Raw genomic sequence first — 18,098 nt, forward strand, 5'->3', positions numbered from 1 at the left:
AGACCTGCTCCTAGTGAACCTGCTCCCAGTGAACCTGCTCCCAGTAGACCTGCTCCTAGTGAACCTGCTCCCAGTGAACCTGCTCCCAGTAGACCTGCTCCTAGTGAACCTGCTCCCAGTAGACCTGCTCCCAGTAGACCTGCTCCTAGTGAACCTGCTCCCAGTGAACCTGCTCCCAGTAGACCTGCTCCTAGTGAACCTGCTCCCAGTGAACCTGCTCCCAGTAGACCTGCTCCTAGTGAACCTGCTCCCAGTGAACCTGCTCCCAGTAGACCTGCTCCTAGTGAACCTGCTCCCAGTAGACCTGCTCCCAGTAGACCTGCTCCCAGTGGACCTGCTCCCAGTAGACCTGCTCCCAGTGAACCTGCTCCCAGTAGACCTGCTCCCAGTGGACCTGCTCCTAGTGAACCTGCTCCCAGTAGACCTGCTCCCAGTAGACCTGCTCCCAGTGGACCTGCTCCCAGTGAACCTGCTCCCAGTAGACCTGCTCCCAGTAGACCTGCTCCCAGTGAACCTGCTCCCAGTGGACCTGCTCCTAGTGAACCTGCTCCCAGTAGACCTGCTCCCAGTAGACCTGCTCCCAGTAGACCACACACTGACATAGACAATCCACATATCTCTGAATGTAACTATGGTGTAATACTCACACCTCTATGTGCAACAATCCTTTTACCTTCATTTCTTTCTTCTGTGAATTTGTAAATTTGTAAATTTGTAAATTACAGTTGTTGTTGTTGTTGTTTTTAGTTTTAGTAGCTTTTTTATAACAGTCTTTATTGTTTTTATTTATCATATCTTGATCTTCTACGTATGTCTCTTGTTATTGCTCTATCCTGTATGCTGCTGGAACAATGCACATTTCCCCGCTGAGGGATTAATAAAGGATTATTTTATTGTATTCGTTTAGTTGTTTGAGTTTGTATTAGATTTTCATTTTTATTTGTTTGAGCTCTTCTGTCTCACCGGCCTCTGAAATCGTCATCATGAGGAAGAAGCAGAGTCAGAAGAGACGACCAGAGAGAGGAAGAACATGTGACCACATCCTGACAACACACACACACACACACACACACACAGTCAGAGTCAGTCAGTCGGAGTCGGTGATGTTTCAGGTGAGAGATTATTTCATTTCCATTTTATTTCAAACTAAACATTGATGTTAGATTAGACTCTGTTTTTATTCATTCATCAACATTCAACACTATAAATCTTTTATATACACCGTGTTATTATAAAAGTTTTAAAGTTTTAAATGTGACCTGTTTTATATCAAATATTTAGATTTTGTTCCTGCTAAAAATCTGAAAACGCCAGTCAAGTTTTTACCTGTATGAAACTGTTTCTGAATGACAGAAAATGAAAAATGTGATATTTAATATAACTTGATTTTTAACTTGAGGGTGTCACTTTAAGAGAAGTTGAGTTTTAATTGTCTGAGGGTGTGAATTCTTAGAAGCGTCTCGTTATCACACCTTCACACTTAGTCATATAGACGCGTACAGCTGCTGTGTGGTTTGTATGCAATCAGTAAAAAAAGATACCCATCAATATGTTCAGTTCAACATGTTATACTGAACACTGCAACCCAGTAACACCAGTTAAAACACAGTAACATCCAGAAAATTAAGAGAAATAATTAAACTAAAAAAGGAAACCAAGGAAAGGTTTCTAGATGGCAACTTCCTGTCCAGTGAAGTAAAAAAGTTGACTTACTTTTATGACCATGGAGTTATACCTTGATATTTCATAATGTCGATACACGGCCACACACACACACCAGCAGCAGCAAATGGTGTGCGTCAAAACACCTGCACCTGCAAGTTTTTTCTACGTAAGCCTGCACACCGGCGGCGTCTCGACCATATCAAGAGCATCATTTTCCAAGATGGCGCCTGAAAGCTGCTCGCCCAGCATGCATGCCGAAAGAGTTATCCAGGCTCCCTCTGGCTGGTGGGTTTGTGGGCCTGTGGATCATGTGAGTCCTGCTCCGGCGGGGCAGGCTAACTTCCACAAACATAAATGGCATCAAAATACTGATACAGCTGTTTGAGATTTTCCATGACTTTGTGACAATAACGACTTCCACGTGTCCACGTAGAGACAAAACCAATAACTGACTCCTGAGTGTCACTAACATCTTCCTCTGTGTCTTTCTGCAGATCATCACATGAAGACAGATAACACACAACCTGCTGCACACACACACAACCATGCACAGAAACACACACAGACTCAGTGTTAACAGGTGTGTGTGCGCGGGACATCATGTCTGACTTGTGGTCATTTTCCTCGTCCTCTCCTCCCATCGTCCATCACTCCTCTCTGTCCCAGTCACCTCCCCTCTCCTCCCCCTCACCACCCAGGACCTACAGAAGCCCTCATACCCAGGTTCTTATCTATTACTCACTGATCTGATGTACTTATTCAATCATTCATCATCATCATCATCATCACTTACATCCTTATTCACACCGTACGTTTCTAATCGCGCACCTTTTACTTCCTTATGTTCTAATTTACTTTTTTATGAACTTCCTCATCTCCAGGTAACCTCCCCTCACCTCCCTCCTCAGGCCCAGGTAACCTCCCCTCACCTCCCTCCTCAGGTCCAGGTAACCTCCCCTCACCTCCCTCCTCATGCCCAGGTAACCTCCCCTCACCTCCCTCCTCATGCCCAGGTAACCTCCCCTCACCTCCCTCCTCAGGTCCAGGTAACCTCCCCTCACCTCCCTCCTCAGACCCAGGTAACCTCCCCTCACCTCCCTCCTCAGGTCCAGGTAACCTCCCGTCACCTCCCTCCTCAGACCCAGGTAACCTCCCCTCACCTCCCTCCTCAGGCCCAGGTAACCTCCCCTCACCTCCCTCCTCAGACCCAGGTAACCTCCCGTCACCTCCCTCCTCAGGTCCAGGTAACCTCCCTCCACCTCCATCAGCCTCAAGTAACCTCCCTTCACCTCCCTCCTCAGACCCAGGTAACCTCCAGTCACCTCCCTCCTCAGACCCAGGTAACCTCCCGTCACCTCCCTCCTCAAACCCAGGTAACCTCCCGTCACCTCCCTCCTCAGGTCCAGGTAACCTCCCTCCACCTCCATCAGCCTCAAGTAACCTCCCTTCACCTCCCTCCTCAGACCCAGGTAACCTCCCTTCACCTCCATCAGCCTCAAGTAACCTCCCTTCACCTCCCTCCTCAGACTCAGGTAACCTCCCTTCACTTCCCTCATCCCCAGATAAACACCCCTCACTTTGTACCCCAGCCCCAAATAACCTCCCCTCACCTTCCTCCTCAGACCCAGGTAACCTTTCATCACCTCCCACATGTTACCTCCCCTCACTTCCCTCATCCCCAGATAAACACCCCTCACTTTGTACCCCAGCCCCAAATAACCTCCCCTCACCTCCCTCTTCAGGCCCAGGTAACCTCCCCTCACCTCCCTCCTCAGACCCAGGTAACCTCCCCTCACCTCCCTCCTCAGACCCAGGTAACCTTTCATCACCTCCCACATGTTACCTCCCCTCACTTCCCTCATCCCCAGATAAACACCCCTCACTTTGTACCCCAGCCCCAAATAACCTCCCCTCACCTCCTCTCCCCACCCCAGCACCACCTCTACAACCAAAATCACAATCCAGGTTTAGATAATCCAAATTGGAGCAGATCTGAACCACCTTCTGAACTTTCCTACCAGCTCAAGAGTGACAGTTACCAGGTAAGATAGTGGTCTATTCTATTCCAACAAAAACCAGAATCAGAAATGCAGCTGATTATGATCACATTAATATCTGTCTTTGTCTGGTCTGAAACAGAACCAGACCACAGCCCACCTGGATCTCCAGAACCAGTTTAGTTCTGGTGTGACTCACCACAGAGATGATTTGGAGAACACATACAGACTGCCCTATAACACTCACACACTTCTTGCCAGTGACGTGTATGGACAGGGTGACTCACCTGGTTCAGTTCAGGACACCTGGAGGCCTCTGGGGCCAAATCTGTCCCAGCTACAGTGCTCTCCACTGGGCTCCATGTCTGGAGAAGTCACCCTGGGGAGATGGAGCTCTGCGGAGTTCATTTCATCATCTGCTGAAGACTTCTCCAGCACCCAGATTTTCCACAACAGCTGCTGTGACATCAATGCCCTCCAGCCCTTCTGTAGCCCCAATACCCCAGGGCCAAGTCCACATTACCCACAAACCCCAACTATCTCCAGCCCTGGTCCTCAAATGCATCCCAGGGAAGAGAGACTGGATTTCCACACCCAAACATCCGGACAGCTGGACAGAAGTAAAACCCTAAGCTGCTGTTTACGGGAGTTTGAAAGCTACCCTATGATCTCTGACCCCGGTCAGCAACACCCACATCAGAGAACCCGACACCTCCACCAGAGCCAAAGTGAGCTGATCCAGGACCAGACGGGTCTCGTCGACACCACTGGGAACTCTGAGAGCTGTTTCTCTCCACAGGGAAGAGGCCAGAATGTCAGCAGTGCTGCCCAGACTCCAGACCTCCCTGCAGGGCTGAGCTGGAGAGAGGAGAGTGGAGGAGGAGATAGAAGAAGAGGAAGAGGAAGAGGAAGAGGAAGAGGAGGAGGAGATGGTCAATCAGACTGGACTTGGGTGTGTTTAATATACAGAAAGTATTCAAAGTTATTACTAGTTCATTCTTTAGCAGTTGTAATCCTAATTGTAATAAAGGAGTGAGTAAATAAGTGCATCAATAAATAGCTAATAGATTGTTTCAATAAAGAAAACAAGTTCTCAAGTTTTATTCTTCAAATTGATTTAAAACTTTTCTGTTAATTTTCAGATGAAACGGCCGCAGCCTGAAAACAGCACTGAGGTTCTAGACTGCAGGTAACCTGGATGAACACGGATGATGATGATGATGATGATGGTTTTGGACGTTTGCCTCTCAGCATCCTTTTACAGTATTACAAATTGTGTAAAATGTTGTATCTAATTTAATTTAATCTATTCTACTGTGTGTGTGTGTGTGTGTGTGTGTGTGTGTGTGCGTTATAGGCTGCTGTGTACGGTGTGTAAGCGTGAGTTCAGGAGTCTGCCGGCGTTGAACGGACACATGCGTTCCCACAGCGGCTCCAGATCAGCCACGTGGTTGAAAAAGGTCTTAACTTGTTTTAAACTTAATCAGAAACCGAGTCTTAACCCTAAAATATTTGACCTTTTTTACCTTGAGGGGACCAGCAGTGGGAGATGAGTCCCCGTAATGTCAGTGTGTGAACAGACTTATGTCCCCTCAATGTAATTTATATAAGTACAGACACACTGTTGGAAAGGCTGCCCCTTGTGGCAACAGTGCAAGGTGGCCACATGAGAGTTAAGGCTTTTTTTTCTCCAGGGTGAGGACTCTTCCCCACCAGTCTCCACGGTGATGCCCGTCTCCGTGCCCGTCCAATCCAGAGGCGTGGCCAAGGCGTGTAGAAGTGGACTGAGGAAGAGCAGTCGCCTCTCTCCAGCCACCGGAGGCGCTGTGCTCTACCGCAGCCTGCTGCACCTAGAAGAAGAGGAAGCGGTTGCTAAGGGCGACGGGGCAGTAAGCAGCCGAGGCGATGATGAGGAAGCTGTCAGTGGCGATGGAGTGGTTGCCGGGTGTAACGGTGTCAGTGGTGTACACTACACCCCTCCTCCCATGCTGTGTCCCCTCAGGGTGGGGCCGGGGTTGTACTGCTCCCTCACCACCAGGAGGCAGCGGAGAGTGCAGACTGTACAGCTTCACGACACACACAGTGAGTCGAGTCCAGAGGGAAATCAGGGGTTCATTTTCCATGATCGTATCATTTCAATGCAAACTTTAACCATTTTATTATTTCTGAGCAATATTAAACAACTAAACTGTTTCCTCTGCTGATTGGATAACAGCCAGGATGTGATTTTAAACTTTGTGACTATGATTGGCAGATGGACTCAATGATCTTGTTGCCATGGAGACTCCTCCTGGAACACTAACGACAGGAATCAATAAGCCGTACGTATAATTTACCTCTGAACAAAATCATACTGTCCGATCACCTGTTCACACTGAGCCGTCAATCACAGGCGGATCAACGTAGGGCGGGGCTTCCAGGCTGAAATCCCGCCTCTGCTGGGCCACAAATATGCCCACTCTGACTCCCACAATGCACTGCTGCTGTGGACACCGTGGGACGAGCTGGAGCGTCCTGTCAATCAGCAGAGAGGTACACACACACACACAAATGTTGTCATTATTGTTATAATCATGATTATCATTGGATGATTTTTTGATTGACACATTGTTGGTCCAGTTGAAGCTCTGTTGTCGATGGTTCGCTCCAGTGTGGTGTCAGGGGGCGGGACCAGCCCAGAGTCGGCTCTCCATGTCCTATCAGAGTGCCGAGGAGACTTCCTGGTAAATCAAATTGTTAGCTTGGGATAGCGTTCTTTAAAGCTGATACGATATCGGCTTTTTGTTTGAGTGTTTGAGCTTCCCGTTTGCTTTAGTTTCCCAAATCAAAAATGGCCGCAGTGACACTGAGGTCAGCTTTTGTTTTTGTCTTCCAGCTGACGGTGGAGAAGCTGCTGTCAACTCCTGAAACCTCCAACAGCAACAACCACACAGCTCCACAGTATCCAAGTACATTTACTACGTTATACCAGCGACAAATGTATGTTTGATGACACAGGGAAGAGTTACTAATGTTGATTACATTCAACATGTGTTGTAGGTGTCAGTTGGAGCGCAGCAGAGAGGAGGCTGCTGGTTAAATCCCTGCAGCTCCATCAGAAGGACTTCAGCAGAATCCAGAAAGCCGTAAGTTTCAGCTTCTGTTCAAACATCAGCTCGGTGCGTTTCACTTTGTGTAACGCGTTGTTGTGTGTGCGCTCAGGTTCAGACCAAGTCCCTCTCTCAGTGTGTGGAGTTTTATTATCTGTGGAAGAAGAAGCTGAGTCTGAGCACGAGGACCCCGGCTGGGCTGACCGTCACTCTGCCCGATACAAATGTAAGAAACTGAAGAGTTACGACTCCTTAGTCGATCATTTTGTCAATGAAAATGATGGCGAATGTTAGTCGGCGACCATTACTATTTACAATGAGCCTAAAACTAAATGAAGAGAAACCTTTAAAAACGAGAACGATAATGAAATGTTTTCCATTTTTCGTCAACAAATAAAATCTAAATTCATCTACAAACCACTAAGAATTAAACAAGAAGCAGCAACAGCTGAGCCAAACATGAACACGTTAAACCACTGACCTCGCTATCGGCGAGGACAACACCTGTAACCATGGTGACAAAACAAAGATGGTGACAGCAGGAGCCTCCAAATTCTTAGAATGAAAATGCAATGACAGAAACTAAACAGACTAAAATGTCTTCCGTTTTTGTTGACTAAAACTAACATGACAAATGAAAGTTTTCAACATACAAACTAATTTCTCAAAGAATCTTGAAACAAGCTGAATTCTGTTGGAAACCTGTTGAAATTAGATTCCTTCACTTTTTTAAAGAAACGAAGACTTGACTTGATGAGACAGAGATTTTAGTTTTGACGTGGGTCACATGACGTCCTGTCAATGCATTCGAATGAAGGTCTGATGTTCGTTAAAGGTCGCAGTCAGACGTAGTAATCAGTCAGTAAACTGAGTCGGTTCTTCAGGTCAGTAACTTCACTCTGTGTGAACACAAATGAAACTAAAGGCTGAATGAATAAAAACCACTGAAACCAAACTCCTGTTATCAGTCCAAACACACACTGAAGCACAAAGTACACACACCGAAATACACACAGGACACACACTTCCTGTCAGAGCCGTCACGTTTCTGAACAAACTGTGACTGCGGTCGGACCTCGGTGAGTCAACTTTAAAGTTTCCATCGGTGTCGTTTCGGTTTTATAAGTCATTTAGATGTTGATCAGTTGGATAACAGTTCGATGTATGTGCACCCTTTGGTTTTAAGTCCAATATCAGGTCCCAAGATGAAGTCCCAAGTCAATTTTTTGAGTTTTTGTGAATAATTTATTTTGTTGAGTAATTGATGAGTCACTGGTTTCTCGATCAACAACCTGATCGAGTTTATGATGGTGTGTTTGTGTCGTTATAGCGATAAATAACTCACTCCTTCTCTGTTTCTTCAGGGTCAAAGGTCGTCACCATCTCATGATGCATCATGAACCACCGGACTGCCAACTGCTGCAGCGACACACTACTTACAGACACACATGCACAAACACAAAAAAATGTCAATTAATTAAGTTTTAGGTTTAGTGTTTAAATCCTCCCGGCAGTTGACTCAAATAATGCTTAAATGCTTCATACATGTTGTCTATTTATTCCCAGTTTGTTTTTCTGGAATCAGAAGTCATGTTGTTGTCTTTAGTCGAGCTGAACATTAAAGGAAAAACCTTTCTGTCTCCAGCCAGTTGATTGGAGTGTGTTTCTTTCCTCGATCTCTGAACGTCCGATCATAGACTCCGATGTATGTCATGTTGGCAAACACAGTTAAGATAAGTTAAACACATGAAATGAATGACATTTGCAGTTTCTTGTTGCAAAGAGAGCAGCTTCAGATTTCTAGTTTTCAGCTCAGGTATGTTGAGATATTGTTTTTCTTCCTAAATCCTCTCTGTCCTTGTTTCTCTCTCTTCTCCCTCTGGGTCTCAAAGCTGAACAGAGTTTCACTTATTACTTCCAGAAAAAAACAGAAAGAGAAGAAGACAAGAAAAGCAAACATGAGACGCCTCTGGCTTTCTGTCTGTCTGCAGCTCTTTATATTAATATCAGTCCCTGTCATCACTTCAGTTTTTTAATTTTCCTCAAATACTACATGGCTAAAAGTATGTGGACACCTGAACATCCGCACCAAATGCGATAGTTGAACATGTGATTCTAAAATCATCAGCTGCTCTATCAGCCTTCACTCTGCTGGTCTCAGTCTTCCCTCCAGAGGTCGAACCAGCTGCAGGGATTTGCCCCCATTCAGACACCAGAGCATCAGTGAGGTCCAACACTGATGTTGGTGATCAGGTCTGGCTCACAACGTTTGAAGAAGATTCTTGTCTAAATTATCGTTATATGCTGAAGCATTGTGATTTCACATTATTGAAACTAAGGTGCCAGGGCCAAACACCAAAAAAGCCCCAGACTAGGACGGGGGGGGGGGGGGGGGCAAAGACTTTTGGCCTTAGAGCATTCTTGACATTATACCTTCATGTGTTTTTACAAACTGAATCCTGTTTGTATTCTTATCAGGATATTGTAAAAACGTGTTGACAGATTTCCCTAAAATTTAAAGAAAAATGAATGGAGTTTGGTGGAAAGATGCCCATGTTTCATAGCGTATCCATCTGCCCGTTTTTAGCCATGCTAGCAACGTGGCAATGTTTGTTGGTCCACCACTTAATTTACTAATGTTAGCATGCTAACACAGCAAACTAAACTGGTTAACATGGTAAACATTATACCTGCTTAACATCAGCATGTTAGCATTTTCATTGTGAGCATGTTAGCATGCTGGTGTTAGCATTTAGCTCATTGCTGTGGCTAAGTGCAGCCTCACAGAGCTGTTAGCATGGCAACATTTTGTTTGTTTACAGATTACAAGGTACAGCATTAGATACAGCTTTAGAGGTGTTGGCATTTTTTCACTTTGGTCAGTTCCTCAAATTCTTTGTATAATTTCCCCCCGAGGATCAATAAAGTATATCTGATTCTGAAAATAAAATACATTCAAAACGTTTTCAGTTGACAGTTTTGTCACCCAGCAATCTTTTTCTACATGACATGTTTTTCCAGTTTTTTTATGTTGACTCAGTGTTTCAGTTTCAGTGTTTATTCTGTAAAACAAACAGCAGAGAATCAAACTGGAGGAAAAAACACAAAGTGTTGCACAAACGTCTGCTGTTGAAACTTTAAAAACTGTTTTTAACTTCGAGCAGGCAAAGAAAGCTCCACATTCTTCTTCTAATCCTGCTTTTAGTGTATTTTATGTCAAAGCTCAGAGTTTCCTGTGTCTGAACTGAGCTTCAGGCTACTAATAAAGTTTGACTCCTCCTCAATCCAAAGGTCCTCCTGCCTGAAAACAAGGAGGTCAGAGGAGAAACCGAAGAAACTCAGTGCGACAGACGAGGAGGAAGGAGGGATGGGAGCGCAGGAACAGGAGGAGGACGCGGCTCCTTCGACGGAGAAGAAGCAACAGAAAACCTCCAAAGAAGTTTTTTTCTCCGTCCTGCCGGATAGATACGAACCTCTGATCGAAGAGGAGGAGGAGGAGGAGAGAGGGGAGACACCAGAGGAGAGGAGGAAGAGGAAGGAGGAGAAGAAGAGGAAGAAGAAGAAGAAGTACAAGAAGTACAGGAAGGTAAGAAGAAATGATGACCTTAGACCTGAGGAGGTGTGAGGGAGACATCTTGTTTTTGTGACTGCAACATGATATGATCCGTTAATCAATGTTCAGTGATAATTAATCATCAATAAATACATGATTAGAATGTCACCATATATGAAAATAAAAATAATAAACATAGCAATAGTCAATAAAATAAGAACAATAAGGAAACATAAAGAAAGAAATACATATCTTAGTATTTATAAATGTAAATAAACATGAAACATCAAACAGACTATTAAGAAATGAATGGAACTGAAATAAATCTAGAAATAAAATATAAATACAACTGAAACTAATCTATGAATAAACTGTTAAATACATCAACCCATTACCACGACTGTTATTAATAACAGTAATAATGAAATATTGAGCTCAACTAATACATAATACATGAACACGATGTGTAGACTCACATGCAGAAAGCAGCAGGTGACTGAATTAACATCCTGTAAACAGTATTGAGCTGCAGGCTTCAGTTCGACCGCTCTGCTGTTAAACATTGACTCAGCAGTGTGAGTTTGACCTTTGACCCCAACACACTTAATCAGCCTGATAGGATGAACACGAACAGAGAGAGGAAGAAGAGGAAGAGGAGGAGGCTGGAACTGAATGAAAACACAGCAGATGTACAAACATAATGCGGCATGGTGGCGCAGTGGTTAGCACTGACCCTTGCAGCACCTTGCATGGCAGCTCGGTCACCATTGGTGTGTGAATGGGTGAATGAGACTTAGCTGTAAAGCGCTTTGGGAACCGTGAAGGTTGAAAGGTGCTATATAAGTGAGATCATTTACCATTCATTTATATACGTGTCTCTCAATAACACAGTGACTATAAGTGCTATATAAGTGAGATCATTTACCATTCATTTATATACAAGTCTCTCAATAACACAGTGACCCATTATGATGAAACTTTCTGGACTTTCTATAATAACGGCAGAATTTGAAATGCTGTGTTATTCATTAAGTAATGACAGCTGCATTTAGTTTCATTCATGAAGACCCGATACTTAATGAGAATGTTTCTGCACCTTCACCACCATGTTCATTTCTAGCTTTTATATATATTAATATTAGAAATACAGAATAATTTCTCAGAAACACGGTTGTTTGTTTGCAGCTCTGAGAGGTGTGTGCTGTTGTTCCGTTCTAGTTTGTTTAATCTGTAAACACACAGAAAGTCTGCAGCCATGCTAACAACAGCCGCAGTGGTGCTTTCAGCTAAATGCTAACAGCAGCATGTTAGCATTTAGCAACAGCAGCTGTTGAGGAAACTCAGTGGGTTCAGAAACGAGCGGCTGAGGTGTCGAGGACTCGGAACACACCTGGACACACCTGGATACTGTTCTTATCATTAACCAGGTTTGTAAACACCATATGCTGAATATGGATTAAACCGGGGTGAGACTCCAACCTGGGACACTGATTGAAGCGTACTCAGAGTCGCTGCCGTGCTCTGTGGCACCTGAAGGAGCTGAACCTTTCCCTTTGTGTTTATTCCCTCTGTTCTGTCTGGCAGAACGTCAGGAAGGCGCTGTGCTTCAGCTGGCGCTGTCTGATGGCTGGTCTACAGAGCATGGCCTCTACTTACTCCACACCCCTCTCAGCTATGTCCACGGTGGTGACGGAGGTCCACCGATCCAACACCAGCAAAGCATGATGGGAAATGGATTATGAGAGGACAGGCCCCTGAGCATAGACCCATGTTACCTGTTGGCCCCTGGACATGGTGAACATGAAGACGTCAGAGAAGAAGAATGAATGAATGAGTGATTTACAAACAGAAAATCCAACTTTAAGCTATTTTAAATGCATAGTCATTGGTCTTCGGTCAGTCTAACGTACACTCTAATGCGTCTGAGTATTGTGTATTCCTAATCTCTATCAACTTTGTGATGTTTACTGCCATTTTGTGTCTGAAATGCCTATTTTATATGATATGTTTTTAATAATCGGAATGATTTTACTTCCTGGCTTCAGAATGTAGCCAACTCATTTTTTCTGTGTTGTAAAAACTACAATATTAACATATGTGCTGTATTTTATCAAATAAATTCACTTTGAAGTGTAACCTGACTGTGTTGATGTGCTGAGATGACCAGAAGGTGTCGCTGTGTCACTGTGCGGAAAATACGCCACTCCTTCATGTCCTTATAAGGAAAAGAAGGCGGGGACAGAACTTGTAGATGAAAGTTCAATCTAAGTGTGGAGCCTCTGCTGTCTGTCTGTCTGTCCGTCTGCCTGTCTGTCTGTCTGTCTGGTCAACAACTCTCCTGGTGACAGCAGCAGCTGTTCAGCCAGAGACAGGCAGACCTGAGCGGACTGAGACTTCTGAGGAGCACAGCAACAACATGGGGAGCCCCTGAAAACTCTCAAGACAAACTTTGTTCATTTTTCTTCTTCTGCAGGAAGTGAAAAGTGAAAATAAAGAAGTAGCTCCAGACCTGAGAGGAAATGTCTCCGCTGCAGCTGTCCGTCTACTGGCGTCTCTCTCTCGTCTTCTTCTTCACCTCTTTCCTCTTCTTTCTCGACATTTTCACGGCCGCCGTCGTCGCGGCCTCTTGTCACCATGGCAACGGCACCGGCGCGGACACTTCGCCCGGAACGTTGCCACCGACCGCGGAGAACAACCAATCACGGCCCGGGGAAGGTTCAGAGAGCGAAGCCGATTGGAGGACGGAGAGCGGGAACCGAGACGTGAGTGACGGACACTTTGAAGAGTTTGTCCATGATGTTCCTGTAAAAAGTGAAAGCAGACAGAGTCTTCATGCTGTCAACAAGACGTTACACAACAGATAACTGCGGTTAGATACGTGTTAATGTGCAACGTGACGCTGTTAATGTTAACTGACTGTCAACACTGTTAGCCATCTTACCCAAAGTCACGTGACAAGATGGATAATATGTCTGCGCATGCAGTCCAGGACGTGTTAGCCTAGCTTAGCACAAAGATTGGAAGCAGGGGGAAAGTGCGAGCCTGGCTCAATCGAAGAAGACAGATTAGCATGTGGTTCCTACGCAGCCCCACAGTCACTGTGTGTCCACTGGTTTGTGTGACAAAGTGTCACAGTGAATTCTTTTATTTATTGTCGACACATTAAGTATTTTACACACAGAAACGGGGTCAGATGGTATTCCAGTACTGGTCCCTAAATGAAGCTGTCTGCTGTGTGGTCTGGTGGGTGTACCTGGTATACAGGAGGTGAGGTCGATGGGGGCCCAGTGGACATGCACATGCACACAGTCTTTAGTAATTTATTTTTGTGCGTTTGTGTGTGTGCGTCAGTCAGTGTGTGGTTGGACAGACTGGTTGTCCTACGGTCAGACCTTCTACATGGTCGGTCTGCTGCTGGGATCTCTGGTTGGAGGAGCCATATCTGACCGGTACAACACAAACACACATAACACACAAAGTCCTGCAGCTTTAGCCCCTTGATGTGCTTCTACACTGCTGGTCTCTGTGGTGGTGTGTTTGTGCAGGTACGGGAAGCGTCCGGTGCTGCTGGTGTGTGTGTGCGTGCACGCTGTGTGCGGCCTCGTGCCCGCCGTCCTTCCTCAGGCGCTCCTCTTCCTGGCTGTTCGCTGCCTGACGGGCGTCTGCTGCTGCTGCATCAACATCTGCTCCTTCAGTCTGGGTAACCACAACAACACAGACTCCTTCCTTCCTTCTCTCCCTGTTAGTGAGTCGTGGTTGACTGGCTGTCCGGTGAGTTTTATTGGACCACGCTGGGACACACTCGCACACATGGCTGACAAACAGCACGTGTCCCAGATAAAGTCATGCTGACCGGGCCGAGTGCTAATGAAGCAAGGCAGCTTCCAGCAGCTTCCTGACCTCTGAGCGCCGCGGAGCTCTGGTTGGAGGAGACATTTGTGGACAGACTGGAGGCCTCTTTGGGGGCAGCAGGTTCATTACAGCCCACTACATCCTGATGATTCGAGACCTTTAACAGCACCAGTTTGTCCTGAGGGGGGCGCTACAGGAAAGTCTAATGGGTTCATCCTCTGGGGAGCAGGAATGTGGTCAATAGGGGGCTTCATAGGTCCACTTGGTCCCTAGTATCTAAAACCTGACCCAGGACCCCAGTCGGACCAGGTCCAAATTAGATTGACTGATTTCACTCGCAAGACGTCAAACATGTCTGACATCAGACAGTAATATGTGACAACCAGGTCTGGTTGGGTCCTGTAGTGTTGCTGCCGGTCTCAGGTCTGTGCGTTTTAGTAGCTGAGTGGACTCTCTTTTTGATGACATGGTGCATCATCATCATCATCATGATCCCAGGAGGAAGATGAGTCTTGAGCAGGAGAAACGACACATGCTGCTGCTCTGCAGGTTCTGTTCAGGTCCACTGCGTCTTGGATCAGGTTTTATTGTCCTCAGGTTTATTCAGATTGGGTCTCTTGTTTGTTCTCCAGGCCACGCCCCCTTACACCTGTGATTCTGGAGCAACAGATCACCTGACCAGTGTTATTATTATTATTATTATTATTATTAGAGCACACCGGAGGTCAAACCCTCTGATTCATATTTGTACGCGTCCCCACACACATCAGTATGACGTCACCGTCTGTATTGACTTCAGTATGGTGCTGCGTTCAGTGACAACATCAGGACCAACTGACGACTGGAGTCTGACTGAAACATCATCACTGACACAGAAACACCCTCGTCAGGTTTATTAAACTCTCAAATGTTTGGACCCTTTAAGACACGTCGGCTTCAACGATGTTTAAGACCGTTTGTGTTTGTGTTGCAGCAGTGGAGTGGACCCCCCCCTCCGCTCGGCTCTGGCCGCCGGCCTTCCTGCCGTTCTGCTTCAGTCTGGGGACGATGGGGGGAGCTCCGCTGGCGTGGCTCAGCCCCACCTGGAGACAGCTGCACCTGTCGCTGGCTCTGCCTCAGCTCGTCTGTCTGCCGCTCTACTTGTAGGTGCACACGCCCTTCTACCTGTCCCGAAAAGGTGTCGAGCCAGCTAACCGCTAACGGCTTCGAGGTGTTTTTCTTTCTGTCTTTCAAGTTCGATCCCAGAGTCTCCCAGCTGGCTGCTGTTGAAAAGGAGGACGGATGTTCTGGACCGTTACTGTAGCAACAGCCCTGCAGATAAGCAGTGTCTGGACCTGGTAAACACACAAACACTGTTTCAGTTAAAGTCTGTGATATACGTCTTCAGTAGGAACCAATGGGCTGTGAGCTGAGAGCCACAGACAGGAAGTGAGACAGGACTGAGAGACGGACTGACAGGTTGCTGGTTTCAGTCTTTTTATGGGATTGGTTGACAATAAGAAAATGTTAAAATATTCTGTTTATATTCTGGGTTTGAATGTGTGTGTGTGTGTAGCTGTTGGACTCGGCCTGGTCTGACCTGCAGAAAGCCACCGAGGCTCAGAATGAGCAGCCTCCTGGAGGCCACGCCCCCAGTGACATCATCCACCTCAGACACCCGACGGTCCTGCTGCGGCTGTTTATCATGAGCTACCTGAGGTACCACGGCAACAGCCTGCGCCGTGTTTCAACAGGTAAATGAAAAGAAAACGAGACGACTCCAGATGTGTAACCTGTCTGTCCTCCTGTCTCGCAGCGCCGCGTCAGCAATGACGTACTTCGGCATCTCTATGAACATCGGCTCGTTTGGTGTCGGCGTCTACTCCGCCCAGTTCTTCTCCGGCCTATCAGAAGCTCCCTGTCTGCTCGTCCCACTGGCTCGCCTGGGACGCCGGCCAATCAGCATGCTCGCTCTGTTCCTGAGCGGAGTGGCCTGCTTCCTGTCGTTACTGCTGTCCAGATACAACGGTGAAACATCTGAGCTTCTGAGCGACCAGCAGAGTCATGATACTCTATATGTTACGTAGCGTTGTTGTACTGTAGTAGCTAGTTTAATTGTAGTTATGCTAATAACATTAACTTCAGGCTAATGTTTTTAAATGTTTTGATAACATTAGCATGCAAAAAACATGTCGCAAATGTTTGTATTAATATAACATTAACATGCTAAAGTATTGACTACGGGCTAATGTTTGTATTAATGTAGCATTAACATGGCAAAAATATGAACTACAAGCTAATGTTTTAAGAACACTAGCTTGCTAGAAACGTGAACCACGAGGTTTCAGGGCGTACAGTTGTGTATCGTCAGCATAAAGTTTCTACTCGTGCTTTAGTCTAATGTTTATAAACATGATTATAATATTAGCATTAGCACATTAATCCACTCCTGGTAATGGATGTTCTGTCTGCCCACAAAGCTCTGGACTGGACCCTACTGATCTGTAATCAGGTCATTTATCGTGTGTGCAGGTGAGCCGGTGCTGGTGATGAGTCTGGCTCTGCTGGGGAAACTCTGCATCCTGGCTGCCATCTTCATCTCCGTCCTGTACAGCATTGAGCTGTTCCCCACGGTGGTCAGGTACAAGCTAACACACACTCACAGGTTTACCAGCTTAGATATGATGTTAACCACGTCTTTGTCGTCCAGACAGCGCTGTGTGTCCCTGGTCAACTTGTTTTTTCGGCTCGGCTGTCTGGTCAACTCCCTCGTCCCCTCCAATCCAAACGGAGCGATCTCATTGGCTGCCATGGTTGTGTACAGCAGTGGACCAATCGTAGGCTGCGGCCTGTGCCTGCTGCTGCCGGAGACCAGCGGCGTCCCACTTCCTGATTCGGTGGAGGACTGTGACAGGCAGCCTCAGCCCCGCCCACCCAGCATGGGCGCCCTCTGCAGGACATGGTGAGGCCTTTATTAGAGGCATTATCCCATATATATTTATATATATCGATATATATATATAGATATATATTTCAGCTTTTAGTAGGAAGCTTCCCTGTGTTACTTTGCTCTTGTTTCAATTCAGCATAATGTTTCCACAGCACTAATTCACCAGTGCAACAACAGAGTCATGTTAATATTTAAAGAGTATGAAGCAACTAAATGGAGCTTTTCAGTCAACATCGTCTCCTGTGAATTACTTTTATATTCATATATATGAAGTTACCAGAGGTAGATAGTTACAGGTTTCTTTCAAGGACGGTTGTAACTATCAATCACAATGCTCTTCTGTTTCTTTAACATATCAAAGTAAAGTTCAAAGGTTTCTCTCTGAGGCTTCAACCTACAAACTCAAAACTATTGTGCAAGAACACGCAGCTACTGATCAAACTGCTCAAGTTAGTTTTGCCAGATTTTCAGTCACGTTTTTTAACACTGAACCAGAAAGTCACAAATTCAGGAACTAAAGATCAACTACTGAACATTTAATATCTTTGCAAGAAAGGAAATAAGTGACACAACACACACATTAACAGCTGCAAAGTGAATCATTGTGTTGATTTATGGTGTGTGTGTTTTCAGGAAGCTGGTGAGCAGCCAAACCAAGAAAACAGAGATCCTCCCTGCAGAGAAAGACGACACACACACAGGACTGATATGAACACACACACACAGTCTGAGTCTTAGTTTGTTTGAACTTTAATGAACAGCTTTAGGTCTTCTTTGTGTTTAGTTCTGATTTTAAATTAAAGACTAAAAACCTGAAGGAGCTCGAGGCGATCAGTCCGAGACCTGATGTGTCTTATATTCTCTTGTTGTTGTTGTTGTTGTTGTTGTTGTCACTTTGTTCTGTTTTCATCACTGTGAAAATAAACTGAACTGAACCAGTTCTCCTCCTGGTCATCATTGGTCAGAGTTCAAGTATTCATATACTATACTTAGTAATACCACAAAGTAAACAT

General features: G+C 45.7%; 3 protein-coding genes and 1 long non-coding RNA gene across 4 annotated transcripts; all 4 read left to right on the plus strand.

The window, feature by feature from the left end:
* The first annotated feature begins 5,673 nt into the window (after positions 1 to 5,673).
* On the plus strand, positions 5,674 to 6,140 carry LOC139306912 (uncharacterized). The gene is made up of 3 exons (XR_011599549.1): positions 5,674 to 5,744; positions 5,917 to 5,983; positions 6,055 to 6,140. It is a non-coding gene; the product is annotated as an uncharacterized lncRNA (long non-coding RNA).
* Positions 6,141 to 6,161: 21 nt separating this feature from the next.
* On the plus strand, positions 6,162 to 8,386 carry LOC139306913 (mitotic deacetylase-associated SANT domain protein-like). Its single transcript, XM_070930878.1, has 6 exons — positions 6,162 to 6,194; positions 6,282 to 6,385; positions 6,538 to 6,610; positions 6,702 to 6,787; positions 6,864 to 6,977; positions 8,116 to 8,386. The coding sequence occupies exons 2-6, from the start codon at positions 6,299 to 6,301 to the stop codon at positions 8,149 to 8,151; spliced, it is 396 nt and encodes a 131-aa protein (XP_070786979.1). The 5' UTR covers positions 6,162 to 6,194; positions 6,282 to 6,298; the 3' UTR covers positions 8,152 to 8,386.
* Positions 8,387 to 10,118: 1,732 nt separating this feature from the next.
* Positions 10,119 to 12,133, plus strand: LOC139306444 (required for drug-induced death protein 1-like). Its single transcript, XM_070930301.1, has 2 exons — positions 10,119 to 10,337; positions 11,889 to 12,133. The coding sequence occupies exons 1-2, from the start codon at positions 10,119 to 10,121 to the stop codon at positions 12,027 to 12,029; spliced, it is 360 nt and encodes a 119-aa protein (XP_070786402.1). The 3' UTR covers positions 12,030 to 12,133.
* Positions 12,134 to 12,823: 690 nt separating this feature from the next.
* Positions 12,824 to 18,026, plus strand: LOC139306872 (solute carrier family 22 member 13). Its single transcript, XM_070930835.1, has 10 exons — positions 12,824 to 13,066; positions 13,656 to 13,753; positions 13,850 to 14,004; positions 15,130 to 15,298; positions 15,391 to 15,493; positions 15,712 to 15,854; positions 15,952 to 16,163; positions 16,668 to 16,776; positions 16,846 to 17,097; positions 17,719 to 18,026. Exons 1-10 carry the CDS (start codon positions 12,824 to 12,826, stop codon positions 17,795 to 17,797), a joined length of 1,563 nt encoding a protein of 520 aa, XP_070786936.1. The 3' UTR covers positions 17,798 to 18,026.
* Positions 18,027 to 18,098: the final 72 nt, after the last annotated feature.

Source organism: Enoplosus armatus, chromosome 24 (assembly GCF_043641665.1).
Source record: "Enoplosus armatus isolate fEnoArm2 chromosome 24, fEnoArm2.hap1, whole genome shotgun sequence".
Lineage (NCBI taxonomy): Eukaryota > Metazoa > Chordata > Actinopteri > Centrarchiformes > Enoplosidae > Enoplosus > Enoplosus armatus.